The 25,708-nt window shown below is 39.0% G+C and overlaps 1 protein-coding gene across 7 annotated transcripts in view; it reads right to left on the bottom strand.

The window, feature by feature from the left end:
• ptprfa (protein tyrosine phosphatase receptor type Fa) overlaps window positions 1-25,708 on the bottom strand; it is a 467,935-nt gene that overhangs the window by 164,306 nt on the left and 277,921 nt on the right. For all 7 annotated transcript variants that reach the window (XM_084722446.1, XM_084722451.1, XM_084722450.1 and 4 more), the window contains exons 7-10: window positions 14,634-14,903; window positions 8,047-8,628; window positions 1,924-2,060; window positions 1,140-1,284 (exon numbers count right to left, since the gene is read on the bottom strand). In XM_084722446.1, the coding sequence (XP_084578572.1) occupies window positions 1,140-1,284; window positions 1,924-2,060; window positions 8,047-8,628; window positions 14,634-14,903 (1,134 nt within the window). The remainder of the gene's footprint in view (window positions 1-1,139; window positions 1,285-1,923; window positions 2,061-8,046; window positions 8,629-14,633; window positions 14,904-25,708) is intronic.

Here is a 25,708-nt window from a genome sequence, read left to right on the forward strand (position 1 = left end):
TCCCACTATAAAGTTGGAATGCACTACATATGCAATTAGATGTCATGCTTAGGGCTGTGATAGTATGAATTTTTTCTTAATGCGATAACAAAGCAACATATTACTGCAGGATGGCAGTTTACCACAGCTGTGTTAATAATTACGTTTTATCAGATTTTATTGAAGCATACTGTCATTAGTGTAGCGTAGCTCAGATCATCAGATGATCAGTTTGTTATCGGGCTTGAGGCTATCAGGCAGAGGCTTGATGACGAGCTGATCATCTGAATCAGGTGTGTTTGAGCAGGGAAACATCCCAAACATGCAGGAGGACCAGGATAGGGGAAACACTGGCACTGATCCATAAATGTGCTGATCTTAACATGAGATTGACCCTTCAAAATAAAATGTGCAGTGATGATGGTAATGAGCTCAACCACGCAGTACTGAATTGTATATTAGCAATCTATTCTGAACGCAGCCCAAAAGAGAAAACCTTTCATTTAGGAACTGAATTCAGTCCTGGTGTCTGGTGTGCTACAGGTTTTTTACTTTTGCACAACCTAAGCAAATTTTCACATCTGTCAGGGCACAAACATTTCTGCTAAAATGATTTGAATGATGCAGGTCATGATTTGAATATGCTTCTAGTGACTGTCAAAGCTCCAGCGGGCTCAGAGAGTCTGAGGCAGCTGCTCATGGGTGGTTAGCTCTGACAACCAGCTGTTTCTGCTACAATGAGCGCTGGTCTGTATCTCACTCTGGAAGGTCTTTCCTTACCTCCCATGCCATACACTACTACTACTACTAAGTCCACAGTGGTTGTAGGCAGGAGCCATCAGTGCATGAATCTATTTTCTAATCCATTCACACACACACATACAAATGGCACAGACACTGACAGCAATTGGGGTTTGATATCTTTCCCAGCAGCTCTTAAATGACCCGCTCTTCCTTTGAGCCATATGCCCATGTTTCGCTGATAATGAAGGATGACATCAGCATTGTCCAATGAATGACTTACCTGTCAGTGACCTCATGTTTACTCCTCCTGGTTCACTTGTAATAGGTTAAACAAAACGACAAGAACTAAAAGGCAACAATGGATCATTTTTTCTTTTCATCCAGACCAAATAAGCAGAACAGACTGCAGTACTTACTGGATTGGGCGGTCCTGGCCTCAATAGGTTGAGTAAAGACTCCTAAACCCATGTCAGATCGCGCTGCCAGGGAGAACATGTAGAGTGTATCTGGCTTTAGACCATCAACTGCGTAAGAGCCTGCTGGGTCGAAAGTGACACGATGCTGTGGAGACATGGAAACCATGAGATCATGAAGGCTGTGGTACATAGAAATATTCAATACCATTAGCTTATGTGGTTCCCTGAGATCATGGATGTATTAGGAGACAACACGTAAATACCCCATTGCTCTGTTACAGGAACATACCCAGACTGAAAGAGACATAGAGCCCTATCTCATGGCGATCTAAAGCGCATGGTTCAAAGCACAAGGGTGTTAATTTATTCAAAGTGTTTTCAAATCCACCTTTGCCATTTTGCACCATGAGCGCACAGTTGTATCCTGCCCTGTCCTGCCCCATGAGGCAAGATATACCTTATCAACTGTGCACAAGTGCATTGATTAATTCATGGGTATGTTTTGGGCATAATATGCAATAAACCAGGAGCAAACAACAACAACAGATAAATGAAAATGGAGCTAAAAAGGGGTTTAAATGCAGCCTGAAACTGCCAGTTCCAAACAAAGAGTGTGTGAGGCAGGAATATAATGATTTATAAAATAAAATATATCAACACAAACACACAAATCAACTGTAGAACATATCATTACAGGCCTCAACATAAATAGACCAAAAAAAGAAATATTTTAATAGTAAAATCCATCATATCAAACTACCTCATTGGAAGGGAGGTTTGTTACCTTATCTGTGGGATTGTTGGCCTCCCAGTAGTGCAGCTCGAAGCCGACGATGGGGTCCTGGACAGGCCAGAGCCATGACAGCATGATGCGTGAGTCCAGCTCGGCCTCGGCGTCGAAACCAGACGGCTGAGCTGGAACTGCAGGCAGAGGAAAAAGACATGAGGGGAATCAAAGACAGCAGCAGAGACAGAGACAGTCAAAGGTCTATTCAAAGTGGGAATGCACAGTGAGGCAGTCAGGAGGTGAAGTGGAAGTGTGGCCAATAGAGAAGAAGCCAGGGGTCAGGAGAGCTGTAATATTCATGTTCAGAACAGGTAACAAACTGGATCTGATCATCTTTAAATCTTCTGAAATTATGTCAGTTGTCAGAGAATTAATGAGTAAAGACAACTTTTAATAATATTAATAAGTGCCTGATATATAATTAAGCCTATCATGTGTTGACCAGCTTTTTTGACATTGTTGCTTATGTAATGTAGTGCCCTCCAGTCCAGCGTCCTGATGATATGTGTTTCTGTATGGTATCTTTATGCTTTTGGTATGACCTGTGCTCATCTGTATACCAGAGATGGGAAGAAGAAGCACAAATACTTTACTATACTTAAGTTTTCTAGGTATCTGTTCTTTACTTAAGTACAACTTTTTACTTTTTCTCCCCACATCAGTATTTTCTATTCTTTACATTCACAAATCAGGCTTAGTTACATTAGTTTAAATGCATTTGAAGGGTTAGTATTGATGTAACAAGACATAAGAAGATGAAAATGATGACAAAGATTTAACAAGGTGAAAACAACATAAGACAAAAACAACTAAAAGGTGTAACAAGACGAAAATGATGGAAAAGGTCAAACAAAACGGAAACAATGAACAATACATAAAAAGACAAAAATGATGTAAAGACACAACAGGTTGAAAATGATGTAACACATACAACATACAAAAAAATACAAAAATGCAACATACAAAAATTACATAAGAGACACCTCAAAAATGATGGAACAAGACGTAACAATACAAAAACGACAAAGACAAAAATGACGTAAAAGACATAACAAGATGAAAAAGTTATAACAATACCTAACAAGACCAAAGTGACGTAACAAGATGTAACAACACATAACTGACCTAACAAGACGAGAATTATGTAAAAGACATAACAAGACGAAAATGACGTAAAAGATGTGACAATACTTAACAGGAGGAAACAACAAGCAAACAAGAAGTAACAAGACGAAAACGTCAAAGATGTAACAAGACGAAAACAAAAGAAGTTGAATCAGTACTTCTACTTTTACCAGAGTCTCTTTTTAAACAAGTATTTGTACTTCTACTTGAGTGCAAAAATTGTGTACTGTTGCCACCATTGTTATACCAAGATCCTCTGTGTACACAGATAAGAAGAACTGAGGCTGCTCTGGTTTATTCTATTCTTCATCAAAGTGAAGTCTGATCAGAGGTAAGAAAGTTTTTCTTCATCATCACTAAACTAAAAACTAAATTTGCTAACAGGTGTCTCATGTGCATGACTGCCTGGAGTTTACTGAGGCGTGTCGTGCTAATCTGACAGACCGAAGCATCTCCAGACACCAGACTGTGATGTCACCTGCTGTTTCATGGCTGGTTGAAGGTTGGTCTCGGCTTTACACTACTTGTTACCATCTTTGTGAGTTACTGGACCCTGAAAATCCCAATTATGTAAGTATGTTGGAGCTGAGGTGAGACAAGAAAGAAGCAACCATCACGACTGATCTGTGAAAAAACCATCCCTAAAGGGTACACTATTTTTATAATGAAAATCTCCTGCAGACAGGTTTCAAGACATAAAAACATTAATGACTAGTGAATAAGTTGAAAATTGGCACCAAACAGCAGGCAGATAAACTGAAGAGACTAGCTGGGGAACTTGGTTGGTGGAAACTAGAACGGTGCAAACTAGACAGTAAATATCAGACTCAGATTAATCAGATGGACACAAACATGATGTCAAATGAATGCTAACTTGGCTCTGAGTCTGTGGATGTGTATACAGGCTACTCTGTCGATTATTTTCTCAATTAATTGATTAGTTGTTTGGTCCATAAAAAGTCAGAAAATGGTAAAAGATGTTGATCAAAGACGACGTCCTCAAATGTCTTGTTTTGTCCTCAACTTAAAACTATTCAGGTTACTGTCAGAGAGGGGCAAAGAAACCAGAAAATACGATAAGAAGCTGAAATCAGAAAATTTTGATATTTTTTTATTAAAAAATTGCTGCAGATTGATTTAATAGACGATAAAGGGGAAGTCTTTTATGTTCATTGTTAGGTTTATTAGTTTGTCCAGCTGTTCTTTCCTTTATTGAGCACAATTTATTGTTTGATTGATCGATTTAAAGACAAAAAATTGTCTAGAAATTTCCATCCAGTGATACATTTTTTCACTAGAAGCCATAATAATGAATTGGAAGCTGTGTGTGTACTGTACATGGTAGGATATTGTTCTTTATTTTAAGGTTGTAATCCTACTAGTAATCTCCATTTTTACTAAATGTATATGTAATTTGACTTTGTCTTTTTTTTTTAAATCTGCACCCGTAATGAATTACCTTACCTTTTTTGTATGTCTTATTATGTCAGTGTAGTGTTTTTTTGCTGGTGCTGCTGCCCCCAAGTGGTTGAGAACTCAGTCACGGCTTTAAAGCCCCCATATAATCACAGCACACACACACACACACACATACACACACACACACACACACACACACACACACACACACATACACACATACACACATACACACACACACACACACACACACGGGTGTTTTCACTTCTGCCTGATTAGAGCTCCTCTCTGGGTGTGTTCAGACCTGACATCTCTCCCCTCTCCTTTTACCTCTGTTCCACCTGTGGGAAATCACTTTTTTAAGAACATTATGTGCAGTAGCTGAAGTAATTCCCAGTGTGGTACCTGACAACTTCGGCCCCAGCAGAAGTCTTATTGCCCAGCTTAAACTTTTACATTTACTAATTTGAGGGTTAGGTTAGGTTTCTTTATTGTCCCCTCAGGAAAATTTGTTGTGCTGCAAGGGTTTACATGAGAACCTCTATACAAAAGGGCAACATCAACATCGGCAACAGCAACGACAGCAACAAATAAAGGAATGAAACTTTCATATCAAGTACAAATATGCAAGAATGCCGAAGTGCAGATATGCAAAATGTGCCAGTGTAGTGGAAGGACTGCAGCCAAGGTGCTTGTTGCTATTGAGCATATCTATAGCACCTGGAATGAAAGAGGCACGGAGTCTTTTAGTCTTCTGAACAGGTTCCCTGAAATGGCAACCAGTATGGCATCAGCCCTCGTAAGTACCTGCCAACCCGTTATAAATGACCAAAGGCTTGATCTGACTTTTAACAGGACTTCCAAGTCTACTCTTACGGGACAGATTAAGATTTCCAAACCAAGCAATAGTACAGAAAGTTAAAACAGATTCAATGAAACATCTGCGTCATTGTTGGACCTAAGTAAAGGAAACGTCAGCATGGGGTTCAAAAGTCAATTTGTTCTCAAGAACAACTCCCAGATATTTATACGTCTCAACCACGTTGATATCAACACCTTTTATAACAGTTGGCAGTGAGCTAGATGGTGACTTCCTGAAATCAACAGCATGGTTTTGGACACATTTAGATGGAGGAAAGACTCATCACACCAAGCCACAAATTCATCCACAACTGGCCCACGATCAGCGAATTCATTCCAAAATGTGTTGAAACCCCTCATACTGAGACACAGCTCTAGTAATAGGTGCTACTCTCCAACTGACTGGTACGGTGGCTGACAAGGACAAACATGCTGCCGCTGAAGAAAACCCATGCAAACAGACATCAACATTTTTTTAAATACAATGTTTCGAGCTTCTAAAATTCAAAGCTTAAAGTTTATCGAAAGAGGAAAAGTAAATCATCTCAATAAAAGATCAATAGTTAGCAAAACTTTCTCAAAAGTTCAAAACTCAAAAAATCTATTGCAGTCTGTTGCATTGAAATTTTGAGTTTTTGTAACTTTCTCGTTTTTACAGTGAATCACAGCTATGATGATATTCAGTAAAACAGCACTTTATCTTGTCTGATACTGCTTAAATATTAAATTCAATGTCTGCCATATTCTGCCAATAAAACCCCCTAAATCTCACAGACTGGACATTTAATAAAGTGGCTCAGCTGAACATGGGGGCCTTTTTCCTTTTGTGATGTCATGTTTCTCGCAGCGAGGCGCAATGAGCTGAGAACATTGAGAAACAGGCTCCATGTGAAAGAAATACTATTATTATTCCTCTACGTGCGTGCAGCCACTTTGTCCTTGAGGATAAAGTGTGTGAGTCCTTTATATTGCGCGCACACACACACACACACACACACTCCCACACATACTATACACTACACTCTTGAGAATCCTTGCACAATAAATTACCTGCTGTGTTCATTTCAGCAGGTGAATATTTCACATTACGCCTCTGTTTTTCTGCAGCTTCTAAATGATGGCAGTGTGATTCAGTGTGACTGTGTTTGTTCCACATAATTCTGCTGTTACCAGCAAGTTCTCACATTACAGACACACACACACACATTCAACACTACTTAGTACATGTGTAGCTTGATGCAAACAGCGAGGCATCAATCTAGATTACACCACTCTTTAATTGCACAGTAATTAAGGAAGTCACGGAGGTGTGATATACAGGTGCCACATGTAGCAGTGTAGATGACGGTTAGCTGTGGACTGGTGGTTGTGTCACTCTGATGGTTTTGTTGTTGTTAATGCTTCTAACAGCACCAGAGGTCTGATGTAAGTATTTACTCTAAACTATGTTATAGAAGGCTGTTTTTTTAATAAGTAGTATAAGTGGAACAAGTAGTGAATACTTAAATTTGTTTCCAAGTTCTGCTAACTTAAAAATGTTGAGTGCCAGTAGAATTTTCTTTCTTCTGTGTTCAGTAAACTCATAATTCTTAATTAATCCACGAGGGAAATACAGTCCCTTATTAAAATGGCCAACCCTAAGACAACTGAAACATTTGAGGTTTGAGGTTTTATTAAGTCACTGTTTTGGAGTTAAATATTTTTAATGATGAGCAATGGTTGCACTTAATGAAAATATTTGAGTTGGCTTAATCAACAGATTTAATTTAACTGTAACATTTAACACAAGCTACAAATATTTAAGCTCTGATAACCTGATAAAATTGAGGCCATTTTTAACAAGCTGAAAACGTAGCTGCTTTCGTCTTGTTATGTTGTTTTTGTCTGGTTACGTCTATTATGTCATTTCCGTTTTGTTAAATCTTTTACACAATTTTTGTATTGTTATGTTGTTGTTGTCTTGTTACAGCGATTTTGTCATTTTTATCTTGTTACATCTTGTTATGTCATATTCGTTTTGTTACACCTTTTACTTCATATTTGTCTTATTGCATCTTTTACATAATTTTCATCTTGTTATGTTGTGTTCTTCTTGTTATAACTTTGACATAATTTTCACCTTTTTACAGCTTGTATGTCATTTTGTTCTGTTGTTTTATCTTGCTTTAAAGTAAAGTAACAAGCCTGTTTTGAAAATATAAGAAGTAGAAAGTACAGATATTTGTGTTAAAATATAGACAGTAGAGATAAGGACACCACTTAAGGACAGTAACCGAGTATTTGATCATATGGAGACAAATGAATGATAATATTCCCGTTGCTCTGTATCTGCTGGAAGTGTAAATTGTTGTTAGATCAAGCAGATACAGAACAAGTTGCTGTTGTGGCACATTTTCCATAACAACTGTATAAAGTGATAATATGTGTTAAGTGTTGTGTTTACGGCTTGTTCCACTGCAATCATGAGGCAAAAATAGACTGCTGTGAATAACGACTTTTATGTTTATAGGGAGTATTATTGCACTTTGTAATCTTCTAATTTTACTGTGATGTGAATAATTCCTCTGTCACTGTCTGGCAGTACTTCTGTTGCCACAGAAGCATCCAGCAGAAATCTGACCCTGTAGCACATTGTTTAAAATGCACTGTGACTGTAAGAACTTCAGAGTTTTCTTGTGCCGTTGCTTTGCAGCGACACAGCGAGCGTGTTCTCACCTCCCTGCTGCGTCTTGATCTGCAGAACATCAGAGGGCGGCCCGTCTCCCACAGATGTGAAGCCCAGCACCCTCAGGCTGTAGGTGATGTCTGTGGTGAGGCCTGAGATGGTGGTGAGCTGGCTGTCATCCGTGTTGTGTTTGTGCCAGGCGCTGAGCGGGGCGTCGTGGTCCGAGCTGTAGTAGACCCTGTAGCCCCGGATTTGGCCGTTGGGCTCCTCCGGAGGCTCCCACTGGACCAGCATGGTGCTGGAGCTCAGCATGCGCGCCTGGACATGAAGAGGAGGCGAGGAGGGCGCCTGCTCGCTCGTACGGGTGTCCACGGTACTGCTGGGAGGCCCCCGTCCCACGTTGTTGACGGCCATGACGCGAAACTCATACTCGGAGAAGGGGAGGAGGCCGCCAATGCTGTATCGGGTGGTGGCGACTCCGTCTACTTCCTGGAAGCCGTTGTCAGACAGTTTGGCGCGGTACTGGATAACGTAGTAGGACACCGGCTCTGGGTTGCCAGAATCCCAGGTCAGGGTGACACTTGTGGCCGTGGTTTCTGTCACGATGAGGGAGGTGGGCTGCTTGGGCAGGGCTGTCAGAGAGCAGAGACAAAAAGGAGTCAGACAAACACGTCCTACAGTCTCCTCGTCCTCACCTCTCTGACATGAAGGTCTGGCAGGAGGAACAGCTGCTGCAGCCAACAACTGACAGTCACTGACGGTCTGACTGTTTATTATCAATCAGCAGTCTGTCTCTGTCCTCTCTTATTCTACACAGGGCCAGCAGGATGAGCACATGTATTATGTTGCCAGTCAGATAGTGCATGTACTCCTATGTAGGAAAGGGACAGTTCACCCAAATATGAATTCTTTCATTATCTGCTCACCCTCATGCTGACTGAAATTTGAGTTTAGCTTTGAGTTTTTTAGTAAATGATGTCTTTAAAGTCAACTTGACTTTAGGAGACTTGGATTACAATAGACGAGCAGTATGGAGGTATTTTATGTTTTTTTTTAGTTGTTTGTTGAAAAGTGGTCACCATTTACTTAAACTGTTTGGGAGATTCTCCTGTGAACTAAAAATACTAAACTCGACTTTCAGTCAGCATGAGGGTGAGTAAATAATCACTGAATGTACATTTTTGGGTGAACTATCCCTTTAATCTTGATGAGTACATTCGCTAAAGATCATCACAAAGACAGATTTAGCAAATGTGCAGGGATGTCCCTGTCTAAGATTTATTTTAGCTAAATCAGATTTGGCCGTCCAATACAAATATTCCACAATTCATTCTTTTTTCTTTTTCTTTTTCTTTTTTTTTTTTGCAGTACAGCACACCACACTAAATTTGATGTTTTTCTGGGATGTGAAAACATCAGACTTTCACACAGTTAGAGACAGTAAAGTGTGTGTCTTCCTATAGTTCTCTACAGAGCTCCTCTCCCCAGGCACTACACTCCCAAACCAGAGATGATGATTGTTGATACAGCCGAAAGATGAACAAAAGACATTTTTGGTGAGTTTTATTTTGTTTCTGTTGAGTCTGAATGAAGCTGACAATGATGTTGTTTTAGAAAAGGAGTGTAATGAGTTTGCCAAGATCAACTGAACAGTTGTTTCTGGTGAAACAAAAGGTATCTAAAAAAGTTTGCGAATCTTTCCATGATGTTGTCAGACATTTAAAGAGATAGTTCACCCAAAAATTAAAATTCACCCAATATCTCCTCACCCCTGTGTTGATGTGAGGATGGGTGAAGATCTCCAGTTCACAAAACACTCCCAGAGCTTCAGAGGAAAACAGCGTTGCAGCCAAATCCAGTACAGTTGAAATGAACAGTGACCAGTTTTAAAATGTAAAAAAAGAACACAAAAAAACACAAAATGTCTCCATACTGCTCGTGTGGTGTATTAAAATTTGACACACAATAACACCATTTGCACCATGTTTTTAGCCTAAATGTCAACTGTATCCTCTCAGACCTGATCCTCATGTACACACCTGAAGCAGGTACACAAGCTATATATATATAGATATACAAGATCTTCATATAACTTCACGTCTGTGTTTACAGGCTACCTGGAAGCAACTCCAACAACAGAGAGAGATCTGCTCTGAAACAGTGACTTGTTAAGCACGCAGTTGACTTTGCAAACTTTCAACAAAGAAGAAGATGTCCGAGGACTTCAGCATAGAAGAGGAACATCATTTCTTTGCTGCTATGCTGTTTTCCTCTGAAGCTCCAGGAGTGTTTTGTGAACTGGAGATCTTCACCCATCTTCACATCAGCACAGGGGGGAGGAGATATTGAGTGAAATTTCATTTTTGGGTGAACTATCACTTTAAAATAACATCCTGAGCCCATCAGTGGTAAAGACAGGCACAAGCAAACAAGTGTGCTCTGTGGTGCACTCTGGTGAAGTTGCTGCTGCAGCACATCACTTGCGCTCCATTTTTAATCTCTCTTCCCTGCTTCCATCACAGTTAGTTTTGTGGTTTGTGGCGATTTAGAGACTCGGTTTGTAAAGTTTACAGCCTGGCATGTTGTTTCATTGCTCTGTGTACAATGATGAAGTTAAAAAACAAGCAGCAGAAACGTATTTATCAACCACTCATTTCACATTCTCTCACCAATTAACCACCAGCGCGTGTGCGCCAGCTAATATAAAACTGGATTTAGGATTTTCCTTTAATTCCTCATTGAAATCTCCTCCCTGTGCATTTGTTAAAGCTTCTATCTGTTTGTCCTGTAGTTGTACTCCACACTGACTGATTTTTGCACATTCAAAAGAATTAAAGCTGAATAAAAGTTTACGAGTTGGTCAACTGGTATTATTATCCTGAGGATCTACAGAACTAACAGCAATCGGAGTCCCTGCTCATTTAGATCTACCTTGGTGCTTCTTGCAGTCTGAAATCTGTCTTCTACATCTCAAATCTACAGTAAAACAAATCCTACTAATTAATCTCACTTTTTTTGCTCACAGTAAATAATAAAAAATGAAAATATCTGTACTCTTTTTTGGCAATAAATGGAAATACACTGAGAAATAACCTGCTTGAAATGCTTCATTTTTAGGTAAATGTATTCTGCTTTTTGCTGAGGCCATCACACAGAGGATCAGAGAGCAGCAGATCACTTAAATGTCATCCTGGTTTCATTCTGCAGCTTCTTATCAAGCTGTCCAAACATGTTCAAATATTGATACTAATGGTCGCTCCGTCAGCGAGTACAAGCAAAATCTTCACATGCACTGTATCCGACCTCACTGTGTCTGAGGAGATCAGAAAGTGATCCCCATTAAAGGGTCAGTTCATCCAAAGTACAAAAGAAACATATTTGCTCTCTTATCACTAGATGTATCCTCCCACGCTAATAGTTTTTATGTCTGTATGGTTTTGAGATATGCACCTTTGAGAAGTGCTTTTAAAAATTGTTTGAAACCCTTTGAAACATTGTGGTTACTCTGGATAATCAACACACATCACTGTCAACAGTTTCCACTGGGATTATTTCTTATGCAAACAGGACGAAACCTGTTGACAACATGGATTATCACAGCAACTCCTCTGAAAGACAAACCCAATATCATGAGCCTGGCCACAAAACAAAGCAGTGGGACGATGTCTTCTGATGTCTTCCTCCACTACTGGGTTACTGTATATCCCACTCAGGACATTGTTCAAATGCAACATTTAAAATCAAGTGCATGGATTCATTTTCATGGGGGTTTGAGTTTTTAATGACAGAAAATACCTGATATTCCACCAGGAGATCCAGGTGATCTCCTCTCTGTGTGAACATGTTGGCAAGTTAAATGGAGCCCTTGTATGAGCTGCTGTTTCATGAGAACAAGCAAGTGAGCCTGTAGGAGGATGACATGTGCACTTACACTGTAAAAAATGTCTGAAGTTTAGTTATTTATTTTAACTAATCTTTAGTTCAGATCCTTTACTTTTCTTTTTTGTTGAGTTTTAGAAACACAAAAACGAATTTTAAAATTATCGAGTAATGTTATTATGGTTGATATTGTCGACACCCTAGTGATGACAAATTAGGTTCACATCTCAAACTTTTCTTTTTGAGTTTCTAAAACTCAGAGATTAAAGTTTACCAAAAGAAAGAAAGAAAAGTAAATGATCTCAACTAAAGAAAATAACAAAAACTTCGCTTTGAAATGCTTTGAAATTTTAAGTTTGTTTTTAACTAGCAGCTTGGACTGTAAGGTAGCTCATGTTATATATAGTCCCATTAAACCAATGATGACAGAATAATGGAAAAATGGAATTTTACATTTCAATTTGTGGCTGCATATATCAGTGAGATGTAGCTAAAAGCTCTAAGAGGACAACTGAGCTGATAAATAAAATAGACTGGCAGCCTTGGACTTCTATACAACTAGGGGTCAGTGATTTTTCTTTTTTTTTGTGCTTTTAATTTGGTCACCTTGGAAACTCTTTAAAGGACCAGTGTGTAGGATTAAGCTGCATCTAGTGGTGAGCTTGCAGATTGTACCTTCTTCTCCGTCTCCACTTCCAAGCTTCCTTCCTGCCTAGAGAACTTACGATGGCCACATGTTTTGCACAAAGCATGAAAATCTAGAGCCAGTGTTTGGTTTGTCCATTGTAGGCTACTGTAGGAACATGGCGAGCTCAATGAAGAAGTACATCGATAAAAACGGCTCAGCCAGAAAAATGCAATTATTCTAATTTTCAGGTGATTGTACAATAAAACATACTAATCAATAATATATTCCATTTCTGCCATATTCTGCTAATAGATCCCCCTAAATCTTAAAGGAGGAATCTGTAATATATTTACTGTAATAAATCATAAAATGACTATGATATAGCATCAGAGATTAAGGAAACATGCTAAGTTTGAATGCAAGAACAGCCACAGTGTTCTCCTTTGAAGTTTCTATTCCAGGCCAGAGTAACTGTTTTATTTGCCTGTTTCACGTTAATTAAAGTTAAAATTGATGCCAAAAGTAAGGAAGTGAGTAAGTAAATGAGTACATGTGTGTTTGTGAGTTGTAAGAAATCATCATCAGTCGTCTAGAAGATGGAGATGTTCATAACAGTTAAATTGAGTAATACATTAATGAAGTCTGTCAGGCAGTGAGGGAGTTATTTCAGAGCAGTGGGCTTTGTTTTCAGGATAACAGACTTAACTCAACATTCACAGAGAACTGACAGCTATAAACAGCTGATCAACTCACAGCACATGACTCCTCCCTGCTTGTTATTGTCAAATTACAATGTTTCACTTGCCTTGCACTCCTGCGGAGTTCCTGTTGCCTACCTGAGATTCCTTCCAAACTCATTTAATACACTGTCTGTGGCTCCAGCTCACTATTTGGAGTGCGGTGCTCATTTTTGGACATAAAATTGCTACATTTTACTCCTTTACACGCTGCACCTCTTACAGAATGTCACAGATTTTTTCTTCTCAATAAATGGAAATACTGTAAGAAATAATTTGCTATCTTAACTGTATGCTGCACTCACTGTGTAGCTTTAATACTTGACTCTATTTTATATATTTTACTGCGGCTTCTTATCAAGCTGTCCAGACATGTTCAAATATTGATATTAATGGCTGTTCTGTCAGTGAATACAAGAGAAATCTTCATTTGTACTGTATCTGACCTCACTGCCACTGTTTCGCTGTGTATGAGGAGATCAGAAAGTGATCCCCATTAAAGGATCAGTTCATAAAAACATAGTTGCTGATTTATAACTAGTTGTATTTTCCCATACTGATTGTTTTATTTAATACCAACACTTTAGTTCTGTTTTGTGAAAATGTATTATTTATTATTTAAATGTTTATATATATGAAATGTTTTGCTTTGCTTTGATTTTGTCAATTTCTTAACTTGCTGTATGTAAAAAACATCCTTGTCCCAGACCAATTTAAAAATGTGTGAAAAGCCTTCAAAATCTAACAATGCCTACTGATAGCACAGGTATAAAAATGTGCTATTATAATCATCTTTAAAATAAAATAAAAAAAAGTTTACAATTGATTTTCTATGACAATCTTGTCCCTTTACAGTTGTGTCCCAGATTTGTTCAACTCCATCAGATTTTTACGAAAACATATGTAAGCCCATTTCCAGCAGTGAAAGAAAAAATGCCCCCATGGTAACTCGTAAAAAATTTCATATAATCATTTCTGCTTTTTACTCATTATTTCAACTTTTTTAATTTCATGATTTCAACTTTTTTTAATCTCATAATTATGAATTAACATGGTGATATTTTTTTCTTTCACTGGCAGAAATGGAGGTCTATAAAAAACATAATTTAATCAGGCATGTAAATGGTTAGCTATACCTTAAGGACCCCTGTCTCACTTTCTGGTTTAAAAAGGCAGGAATGCTGCTCAAGCACTGGCTTTCTATTTTTTTGACAACTTCATTAATAATAATATTGTTAACACGTGTCTCAACCATAACATGTCAACTCTGTAGTCCTTCTAAATCAAAGCTAAATAAGAATCACAGTTTAAAAATGTGTATTTTGATCTTTTAAAATATATTTTTCCAGCATAATTGAAGAGTAAAATGAATGTGGTTTTGAGAGTTCCTGACCTTTGACAGTGATCTGGGCCGTGGTCTCGATCATGCCCAGGGAGGATATGGCCACACAGGTGTAGTTGGCGGACTGACGGATGTTGGTGAGCTCCAGGACGTTGCGGCCAATCGGCATCTCCTCCTCCCGGGTCAGCTCCACCTCGCCGCTCATCCACTTGACGTAAGGCATGGGAGCGCCGACCGCCACGCAGGTCAGGTTGACGCTGCCGCCGGGCATCACCTCGTGATTGGTGGGGGGGATGGAGAAACGGGGAGGCACACGGCGAACTGCAGGGGTAAAGAGAGGGAGCGTGAGAGGACACAGAGGAGGAGTGGAGGCGGGGGTCACTGGACCACTGGGCTGACTTCATGTTAGACTGGTCTGGCTTCTACTGTGCAGCACTGTGTCAACTGGTTTAGGGCTGAGGAGTCTGAATAACATCAGCACCAGTTTACTGTCCCATCTAATGTGTGTTATTGTGCTAAAGTCTGTTTTAGGACAACTTATAGGCAGTTTTTACCTAAATACTCTTCATTACATTTGGTTTCAGTTCAGATTTTTAGTCCTTTGGCTTAAATGTTATATTAAAGGATGTCATTAATGTTGTTCTAATTTATTTGTTACAATTTACAATTTCATTTAGCACACGTGAGAGGTAATACAACACAAGCAAGGATCTAGTCAGGAGAGAACACAATGCAAAACCAAATGTTTACATTAATTACTTGTAATAAGTAGTGAAAATTTGTTTGTGAGTGCCAGTAGAACTGTTAATCAACATTTACTCAGTTCTGCACTGTAAAAAAAAAAAAAAAAAAAAAGCAAAAAAGTTTTGATCACTAGATTTCTGAATTTTGAATCAAACTCAAATTTTTGCTGACCTACAATCTTTTGAGATAATTTGCTTTTCTTCTTCACATAAACTTGAATCTTTGAATTTTAGAAAGTCCCAAAAAAATCATGTTTCAAACATTGTTCACACTGAGCTGTGATCTAAGTCGTCATTGTTTACATGCTCAAAAATTAAATAAATTAAGATGTGTTAACTTGTTGCCATGAGAGGCTAAAAGCAAAATGTAAATGCTGCATTTACTGAGAATATTTGAGCCAAATCAATAATTTTAACTTAAGTGTAATCAAAGAGTACATGTAATACTACCTATATTTAAGTACTGATAACCACCAACTTTTTAATTTATTAATTTAAAAAATTGTGTGTGTGTGTGTGTGTGTGTGTGATTCTTTGAGTACTACTTATCTATCCGGGTTTACAGTGTAGGTAAAAGTCTGAATGTGAGAGGATCTATGCATCTGCAAACATATGTCCTTTTATTTTTAACTCTTCAGTTAAAGATGTTAATGTTTCAAAGGATAGTGTACCAGCATGTCCCAGTGTTGTTTCAGATAGTGTTATTATTTAACTCTTTGGTCTTTGTGCACTTTAGAGTTGTATTAGGTTGGTTCATGACCAAAATATTAAAGGCAATTCCAGTCTTTTGCATGATTTGGTACCTTATCTTACCTTGTAGTGGTCCGGAGTCTTTTTTTTTTTTTTTTTAATTCTAAATCAATTTGACTTGTAATTAATCATCAGTAAATATATATAATTTTCATTTTGTGATAATGTCACCATTGCTTACAGTACACATATTTCAAGCCAATCAGGTTTTACAGTGACACTGCCATGCAAAGATAATTCTGACAATAAGGCTTTATGTGCACTGTCATGGACGACCTAATGCAGAGGTTCTCAGTGCAGCACATGGTCCAGAGGGCTGTGAACGTAACACGAAGTGTACACATTATATTTCTAGCATTGGTCCAATTCAACACTCTCACTGTCAGTAGCCTACATTTAATGTGCTACTTGGCAACTGTGTCACGCTGCAGCCCCCTAACAAGCATCTGTCAGGTTAGGAATGACAACTTGTAGAACACTACAGGTTGCATGGCAACTAGTGACACCTTGCGTGCTGGATTTCAGTGAAGAACTCAGCAGTTCAAGTTGGAAGTGAGATGGAAAAGACACCATTAAAAAATACTGTATAGTTGAGGAGAAGAGGAGGTTTCAGGCAGCAGTGGGCACCAGCTATGTGTTGGGGCAACAGTCCACACAAAGTCATGATGCATTTATGGTTAAACACTTCCAACCCCTGCTTATATTAAAATAGTTTCATTATGTTGTTAAAACTACAACTACTACACCTCTGTAAGAAAAGCACACAGGGACCTATTAACTATGTTAATAATGAATGTGAGAATTGTTGAATCATTCAGTCATTGAATGTCATTTATGGACATCATTCTTCCATGAAAAAGAAAAGAATTGTATTCTACAAATTAGATTTTTGGCAAGCTCTTGTGGGCCACATGAAATGGGGTGCTGGGGCTGAATTTGGCCCACGGGCCTTGAGTTTGACACATGTGATATAGAGGAATGTAGAGGACAGCTAATTTTCTAGCATGTTAGCAGTCTATATGGCACAGCATCGCGTTTTCTCCACTGGAGGGGAACCCTAGAGTAGAGTCTGACAAACCGTCACGACCCAATTCGCAACAGGCCTTATCAATAAATCTTGGAAAGAGTGAATTCAATCATAAATGAATGTTGCTGACCATTTCCACATCATTATCTTTTTAAGTGTTATTGAAAACATACCCACATATATATTTTAGGAATGAGAAATAAATGCACTGCCAGGCAGGGTGATCCAGTCCACCAGTGATTTCTGGAAAAATGTATCAGCTTTTAGTTCGTTGGACCTCAAGTAAGAGATAAATTCCCCTGCCTTATCTGTAGTTGAATTTGGTGCTCAAGGTATTTAATGTGAAGTTCATAGATTTTCCTGTGTATCCCTCAATCTTGTACTGTGTGGCACAGAGTCACCAAAACATGAAAAAAACCCTGACTTAATGTTCCTAAAGTCTTTGCAAGCTCATTTAGATCATAATTAGCTACAAATGGAAAACAATGGCTGCCAGAAACATAAAAATATCAATCAATCCAAAACACTGTGATGAACTTTATGTATATGAAAGCACTGCCATAACTTCCTGTGTGCAAACCAGTGCAAGAAATTACAAGTGTTTGCGCGACACTTCCTACAAAGCCTTAACCATTCAGTGTCATGGCTGAAGCGCCCTTTCAGAAGCATCTAGGTTGATCAGTGAGAGCCCTCTCGAAGGAACTCTTCCCTTCTGTCTGGGACCAAAGGATTAGTCTGGCTTCCCCTGTCAGAGCCCCATGAGGGTGATGTGGCATTACCTGATATTATGCAAGCTCCTCACTACTAGATGTTAAATTAGGGTTTGCCATCTTCACTTGGAAATGGGCTAAATTGAGAGCCTGCGCCGCAGGCGTGCAGCAGGATTTCTCTGGCGTATCTGAGGTTTCCTGCTGGGCTGCAGGGATTAGAATGCACTGGGAGTCGACCGCGCTGCTAGTCGGGAGCACTTCCATCATATCCTGATGCTGAAGCACAGAGTGTGCTGAGAGAATACTGAAGGATTCTCCCCTATTGTTAGCTCTCCGCCATAGAAATCTCCCCTAAGTGCAGGGATCTGCCTCCCCATTACACTATACGTGAATTAGAGCTGTGCAACAGGACCGCGAGCATTAAATATGCACACGGCTCTGTTGCATAAGCAAAGTCCTCGCTCTCTTGACTTAGCCGAGCAGAGAGTCATGAAAACCTGACTCACAGTGTAATTCAGGCTGCGGGCTGCAGTGTGGCTGCGAGGAGCTTACACTGTGGATCAGAGGCTTTTCTAAGGGCTTCATCCTGCTTTAACTACAGAGGAGGAAGAGCAGGTTACAAATTCTATCACTGACTGTCAGTGTAGAAGAATCTGATGTAATGTGAGAAGTGTTGAGTCGGGAAGTAGCAGTAGTAGTACGTACAGTATGTTTGGCTGAACAATGACTGACAACATTCAGTAAGTTTTGGAGAACATGCGTGGGCTAAATGTTACTGTGGTGGAGGAGAGAACACAGTTTTTTGGGAGCCGCTCACACAAGAACAGCATTGTCTACTGGCATGGGAAGTGGCAGGCTCTGAGATGCAGATGGCTGGCTTTAAGACTGGTTCCCATGGAGGAGAACATGATGTGGAGGAGGAGGAGGAGGAGGAGGAGGAGGAGGAGGAGGAGGAGGAGGAGGAGGAGGGCGAGAAGAGGCAGAGGCCTGGGAAAGGAGGACAAGGTGGAGGATGAGTGGGAGGAGGAGGATTTATGGGGCAAACTGTCAGATCAGTGAAGTGGGGCTGCAGGGGAACCGTTTTTTACTACAGCTGAAATAACACCCAAATGTAAACTTTGTCAAATTTATTCATATATTTATCAACTATGATTGCATCTATCTCCTGTTTTTCTGTAGGATAATAGCCATCAGTGATCGGATTCAAAATTTTAGATGAACCTAGAACTATTAGTGAGTTACAGGTGCTGAGACTACAAGTGTTACAACCATCCCTGGTCTCCCCTATTTGATTTTTAATTGAGTCTTATTGATCAATTATTCATATTTTAATGTCGGGAAATTGGAAATCAAGACCACTGGTGAACTTTGATTGACAGAGACAATAATAGTTGCTAAGCAACCAAACTGTGTCTCCAACTGTGAAAAAAGTAACAATATAACAGGGACGATTTCTGTGTGGTCAATATGATGGTCTATGACTGAAATAAATAAAAATGACCACATTTTCTTTGCCTGTTGTGTAATTTATATTATCCACCTTGAATGTTCTGGTGTTAAAAGTACAATAAGGCCAAATTAGATTCTTACAGGAGAGATATTGATTTTCAGGATCAATACTATTTTTGATCAATATTAATAATTCAGTGTTACTTCATGCTGAGCATTCTGACTTTAAAAACTGAACTTTGAAACCAAATCCTCTTTATTAGAAGTTTTACAAATTAGTTAGCATCCTGTATGTGTAGGATGAAAACAGATACAGTGAGGTACAGGTCAGCTCACTGTGGAGAGTTAAAGCCTTTTTGAACCTTCTTCATGGCAGAAGGAAATGAATGTTGAGTTTTCAGATGACTGTAGGGGTGAGGCTATTGAAGAGGTGAGCTCTGCCACTTCATGTGCACAACTGGGTCTCGTACGGTTTAAAGTCCCACAAGACCTCATTATTCCAAAGCCAGATTAGCAATGTATAGCAATGTAACCAACATCATCCCAAAGTTTTATTTTTGTCCCAAATTACAAACATGCTGGGGCACCTTTTATAAAATATATCTGCTATTGTGAATCTGGATTGATACTTGTGTCCCTTCATGGTCAAGTTCTGGGTCCCTGTAGATAAAGCAAACATCCTCTCCATACAGTCAGATGTTGGTGTTTTCTCTTCCCTCACGGCACAAAGGAGAATTTGACTGTCTTGGAAATCATCTAGTCTTCTATCAGAATCTTTCTGGTTGGAGGACCTGATGTCCTTTCCGAAACTTGAAAAAAATCTGTTTTCATTAAGAGGCTCAATTGAGAAACTCAATCTGAGATGGCAAGCCCTAATTTCATCTTTCATTAATTGCAAAATGCTTCAGACAGAGCAGCCTTTAAAAAACTCTTATTACTGTAATGTTCCAAGGAATATTTTCTTTTCATCCTCAAGCATTTTTCTCTCTTTTTTTGAAACTGAATTTCTTTGTTTGTGTCTTTCCTTCTTTATTGATTTGGGGTTTTTTTCTTTATCACTATTATTATATTTTGAACCTGTTTTGACGCCACTTTGGTTTATTATTGTTATGAAAATCATTTTAACCACAGCACCAAGGATTGGTCAGTGTGGGGTGCTATGGTGGAGGAGTATGGTAATGGGAGTGTCATTTCTTGTAATTATAACAAAAACTCAATAAAATAGTTTTGGAATGAAAGCCTTCTTTTGATTTTTTTTTTTCTTTAAAAGTGTCCTTTACTGAAAAGTAAAGGACAACTTGGGCCAACACCAGCAGTCTGACCCTTGTATGAGGTAAAAGTTGTATCTAACCCACTTTATTTGGGGGCAATCCAAGAGCGAGTGCACCTGTATGTCAGTAATAATTACTGCACAGGAAAATGACGGTGGTAAATAGGGTACCTAGAGGTTCATTTACAACCTGTCTGATGGTCTGACTGCTCGTGTTTGTGGCCCCATCTGACCCATTTTAGGAAAAGTCACTGAGTTCCCAGATCCCAGCAGTTATTTTAGTGAGGACATGCTAAGGTTGCAAATTGAAAGTACTTTAATCAATCATTAATAACATTAACAGTCAATTAATCGATTAAATGTAACAAATTTATCTTATACCAAACTCCTATTTTATTTGCATGTTCTCTGACAGTAAAACACAACTTATATAACATTTAAAGATGCCTTTGTATTAAGGATATATACTTAGATTGAATATTGGATAACATGTGGAGCGTTATATTTCAGATCTGTATTTAATAGTATATTAATTAAAATTTACTTGATCAACCACATTCTAATGTTTATCACGTATTGTTCATTGTGGTCACCGTCACTAAAACCGAAGCACAGCTGATGATGATGGGAGTATCATTAGTTTGTCGGTTTTTGGTCACAAACAGAAGTTTTGAGTTTTGGATCACCAGCATTTTTGCACCATCTAGCCAATGCAGATTAATAAAAGTCATAGATTATTGAATGTTTTTTCTATTTAGTATGTCACAAATGTCACTGTTGATGTGTTTGTGTAACATTAACTTATTTGACATGTTGCATTAAAGGATAAAAATTGTTCTACAATAAGACTTTTTTCTCATCAGTGGACGGATTACAGCAGTGATTCCCAAAGACTGGCTCGTGAACCACATGTGGGTCACAGGAGATTTTGTTTGGGTTGCAAAAAATAAAAAAAACTGCAATACACCTTCTATAAAGCATATAAAATGTGCTTATTTTTTTACTGATGAGAGGGGAAAAGCCTCTTAATTCTGCCTAAATGCCCCTTTCTTATTCATGAAGTAGGCTAAAATGCCCTGTACTGTTTTTCCAATTTAAAAAAATGAGATGGCCTGTTAACTCAGCCTAAACACATTTATTTCTCATTTAACATGTCAAAAAATGAAAAATGAAATGAAAAATCATCAGGAACTCTCCCCACGATTTATCGATAAGGCCAATTGTGAATCAGGTTGCGATTTAGTGAGACCCCCGGAAAAACCATTGGATTAAAGGAACGTTTTAACCCTGAAAGTACTGGGTAAACCTGGATCTGTCATGTTAAGCTGCAGGGCAATATATGGGACATTAATCTAATGGCGGTAGTACATTTTCAGCAGTTGCACAGCAAAAGCCAGTCCTTGACATTTCATTTCATCATTGATCTTCCAACACACACATACACACGTGGCCTGTCTCTAATGTCACTGTGTGGGAAGTGTTTCTGAGTCACCTTTGCTTTTAACTCTGAATAATTCCAAGGAAAGATGGGCTCTGCCAAGCTTTTAATTTTGATTGTAGGTGTGCAAGAGAAGGGCACAAGTCAATAGAAATCCTTCAAAGTTTGGGGAGTGACAAAGCTCTGCGTATATATGTGTGTATTGGTAAATGGAAACACTTGAGCCAGTAATACATCAGAGGTGGACATCATACCATTGAAATTACCTTTTTACATCCTTACCACAGCAAAATGAGAGTAGGTAGGGCACTAAATAGGACGTGTTAGCCTCAGCTGGCCAGCAGCAACATCAGCACTGTTTCCCCAAAGTACTCAGTCTGAATATTGGATTGAAACTAGTCGATCTTTAGCGAATATTTCAGTGTCACATGACATGAATGTAATATTTGGCTTGTGGTGTGTAGCCACTGTTCATTCTAATACAACTAGAGCTAAATTATGTAATGTAGCAGTAATGCATTATTAAACATGTAGATATGTGCTACCTATTGAGAAGTGCTACTTAGCAGTTCTCTGGGCGGAGGGTTAGTGTTACTCTGCTATTGATTTGTGCTACAGTAGCATTTTTCAACAAGGCAGCATAAACCGACAGTACATCAGATAGCAAAGAACTGCCAATGATTCTGATTACATCATTGTTTAACCTGCAGTGGCCCCGCTGTAATTATATATATTTTCAACTAGAGCTCCTGCCATAGTACTGCCTGGTATTACAAACTTTAACTTGAAAACCTGGATTTAATTTGAATTCTGCATTATCTGTTCATGTTTATTTAATCCTGGGCTCAGAGTAAACCCTGGTTAGAGTGGGGTGGAGCTGTCCAGTCTGTTGTGGTGCTGATTACCACTCACATGCAGCAACTTGTTGTTCTTAGCTTGAGACAAGTGTACCCTACTGCTTGTCCATGAATGTTAACTTTGTAGAGTCAATACTTAAAAGAAGCTGGAGGCTAGAAAAGGCCACTGTCATTGTTTTAAAGTTACAAATAATTGAAAAGTCCTGAATTAAGTTCCAAGTCAAGACCCACAAATTACACTCAAGTTCTAAACTTTAAGTCCTAAACAAGTCATTATACACCTTTTATTACATGGAATATATTTATATGGAGTAAAATTTTGTCCAGTAAATCTGCACAATTATGAATGCTTATCAAAGTATTATTTACTACGCTAAAGAGTTTATAACATTTAAAGTTCCCATGAAATGGCTATCAGAGTGCTTACTGGTTGTGCACACAGGGAGCTGGCTGGACCACACACAGCCTCCGAGACCAGCGGAGGCCAAGTTAATAACAGGGAAAAGGCTAAAGTATTGATGTGGTTGTCTTGCCAGGGTTGAGTCATGGCTAACTGAGCTAACAGCAGTTACCAGTTAGCTACTTTAGAAACAAATCTTTTTTTTTTTTTCCCATGAGAAAACTCCACAAACCACCTTGGTACTGTATTCCCTGTTCGTCTGAGAGGCTGGTCACTGCTGTGTTCACTGGGAGGCTGCTGTGTCCAGTTCTGTTGCTCACTAACAGTTACAGTTAGCTAAAGCTATCTGTCCCTCAGGAAACTCTGTAATTTAATAACCACAATGCTCGGTGAGTCATTGACATCGTTTTATAGGAAATGACAAACACTGTCATTGTTGGACCAGATCCTGGCATATAGGTGACACAGAGCACTTATATCTAATAAAAACACTTCAAACAATCATCGATTTCGACTTCATGGGATCTTTAAAAGGAAATTAATCCAGTGTGCCTTGGTTAGTCCTGTCCTGTGACAGTCAAAGTCTAGTTTTAAGTCTTTTTAAATTTGTCAAGTCATCAGATGGTGGCACAATGTGAGGCCCAGTGTTGCTCCAGATTCTGAGATTTAGTAGCCATCTGCCTAAGTCTTTTCACTCAGATCAGTCTTGCATAGACATCATACATTTGACAACAACTTTGGACATTAGATTTCCAAAACTCGGACACTGTGATTGGTAATCTCCAGCTTACTTTAGAATCATGAGTGCTTCATTTGCACTTGCCAGGTGAATATGAGACCCTCAGATTCAGGTCAGGTAACACTGAGATGCTTGATCATGATAATTAATAATGCTGGCCAGCAGTGAGGGATTGTTCTATTAGTCAATTAGAAGCCATGATGTTACCCGAGGACATGGAAGATGGTCACGATGCGATGAGAATAGTTTGAGTCAGAAGTTAAAAGTTGTGTTATTAGTGCTACTTTAGGTCAGGACAATGACCTGATGGGTGGATGACTGAGGTACTGACACCAGGGTGAGACTCAGTCGTCATGAGGACACTTAAATAACAGGTACATATCAGGAGCAGCTCAAAGTTAGAATGCAGACAAACTCGTATCCTTATAGACATGCCAGAGAAAAGAGACGGGGGACGGAAGGGGAGGGAAGGAGGGACGAATGAAAATTTGGGAAGCCATGTCCTAATAAAGAAAAAAGTCTGGAGTTGTTAGGGGAGCGATGGATGGGTGGGGAGAGCAAACATCGGTGTGCATCGCCAGGAAAGTCGTGCAGCAGTGCAGGTGGAGAGGCAGCAGCATGCTAACTGCAGGATTCGTGGACACTGATTAAACATATTGAACTGAAAAGTGTGAATGACATTTCAAGTAGAAGAAGCTTTTGTCTTCATCTGGACTATGATATATCAGCTTCCAGTCTGATTAATCATTTTCCTTTAATTCCATAGTTACGGTTATCCCAGAGTTAACATTTATTTGTATGTTTGTTTTAAATCAATTTAGTGTCAAATCAGACTTTAAGGGTCCCTGAAACATCCATAAAAGCCCAACAGTTCCTGTGCATAAAAGAAGCATATCCATCAAGATAATTTTGGTGTGATTCATGGAGTTTTGAGTTATCAGCTATCTATAGTTTACTAAGAGTTATATAGAGGAATTAAATGAGAATTGGCTCGGGGTGCTCAAAGTGAATCTGATAGCAACATCTCTCACTCACTGTAACCCTAGTTTAATCAGATGGAACTGGTATTTCAGTTAACTCCATTCATTCTGCCTGACAACATATTCATGTTAGCCAATATTTATTTGAAGTAGGGAGGGGTTCACCTAACCAATCAGTGGGAGGTAATCATCCTGCTAACATTCTCAATTGACACAGGAGTGTGGGAGTGGTCGCAAGAGCTGTGAACTTGATGTTTTTCAAAGTAAGAAGATAGAAATATGCAGCCCAGTCTCACGCCAAAGGGTGCAATACACCCACCAATTCACTATGAGATACCGTGTCAGTGTCACATCTCGCTTCACCTAGGCGTAAAAAGTACATACTTATAAAAAGGTGGAGCACCAGTGGGGGGCTATGATTTGGGGGGTGAATGGATGGATGGGTGGATGGACAATGCACACACACAAAAAACAAATTTTTCCTAAAGCTAACCTAGTAGTTTTGTTGTCTTGAAAGCTTCATTTTGACAGTTTTACAGGACATTACGTATGTGTTATTGCTAACTTCACTGCGGAATGAAAATGTACTATTTACACCTAATGCTGTTCTATTACACACTATGGTGTGATACCAGGTTGCAATATGACAGTGTAAGAGTTGTAATTTCTTCATGTGGGCACAGTTTAACCAGAGCTGTTGTGATGATCTCATCAATTCCTGTTGCTATTTTTGTTGCAATATTACTGTAACTTGTGATGAATG

This window comes from Lutjanus erythropterus, chromosome 7, assembly GCF_056507025.1.
Source record: "Lutjanus erythropterus isolate fLutEry1 chromosome 7, fLutEry1.hap2, whole genome shotgun sequence".
Classification (NCBI taxonomy): Eukaryota; Metazoa; Chordata; class Actinopteri; order Lutjaniformes; family Lutjanidae; genus Lutjanus; species Lutjanus erythropterus.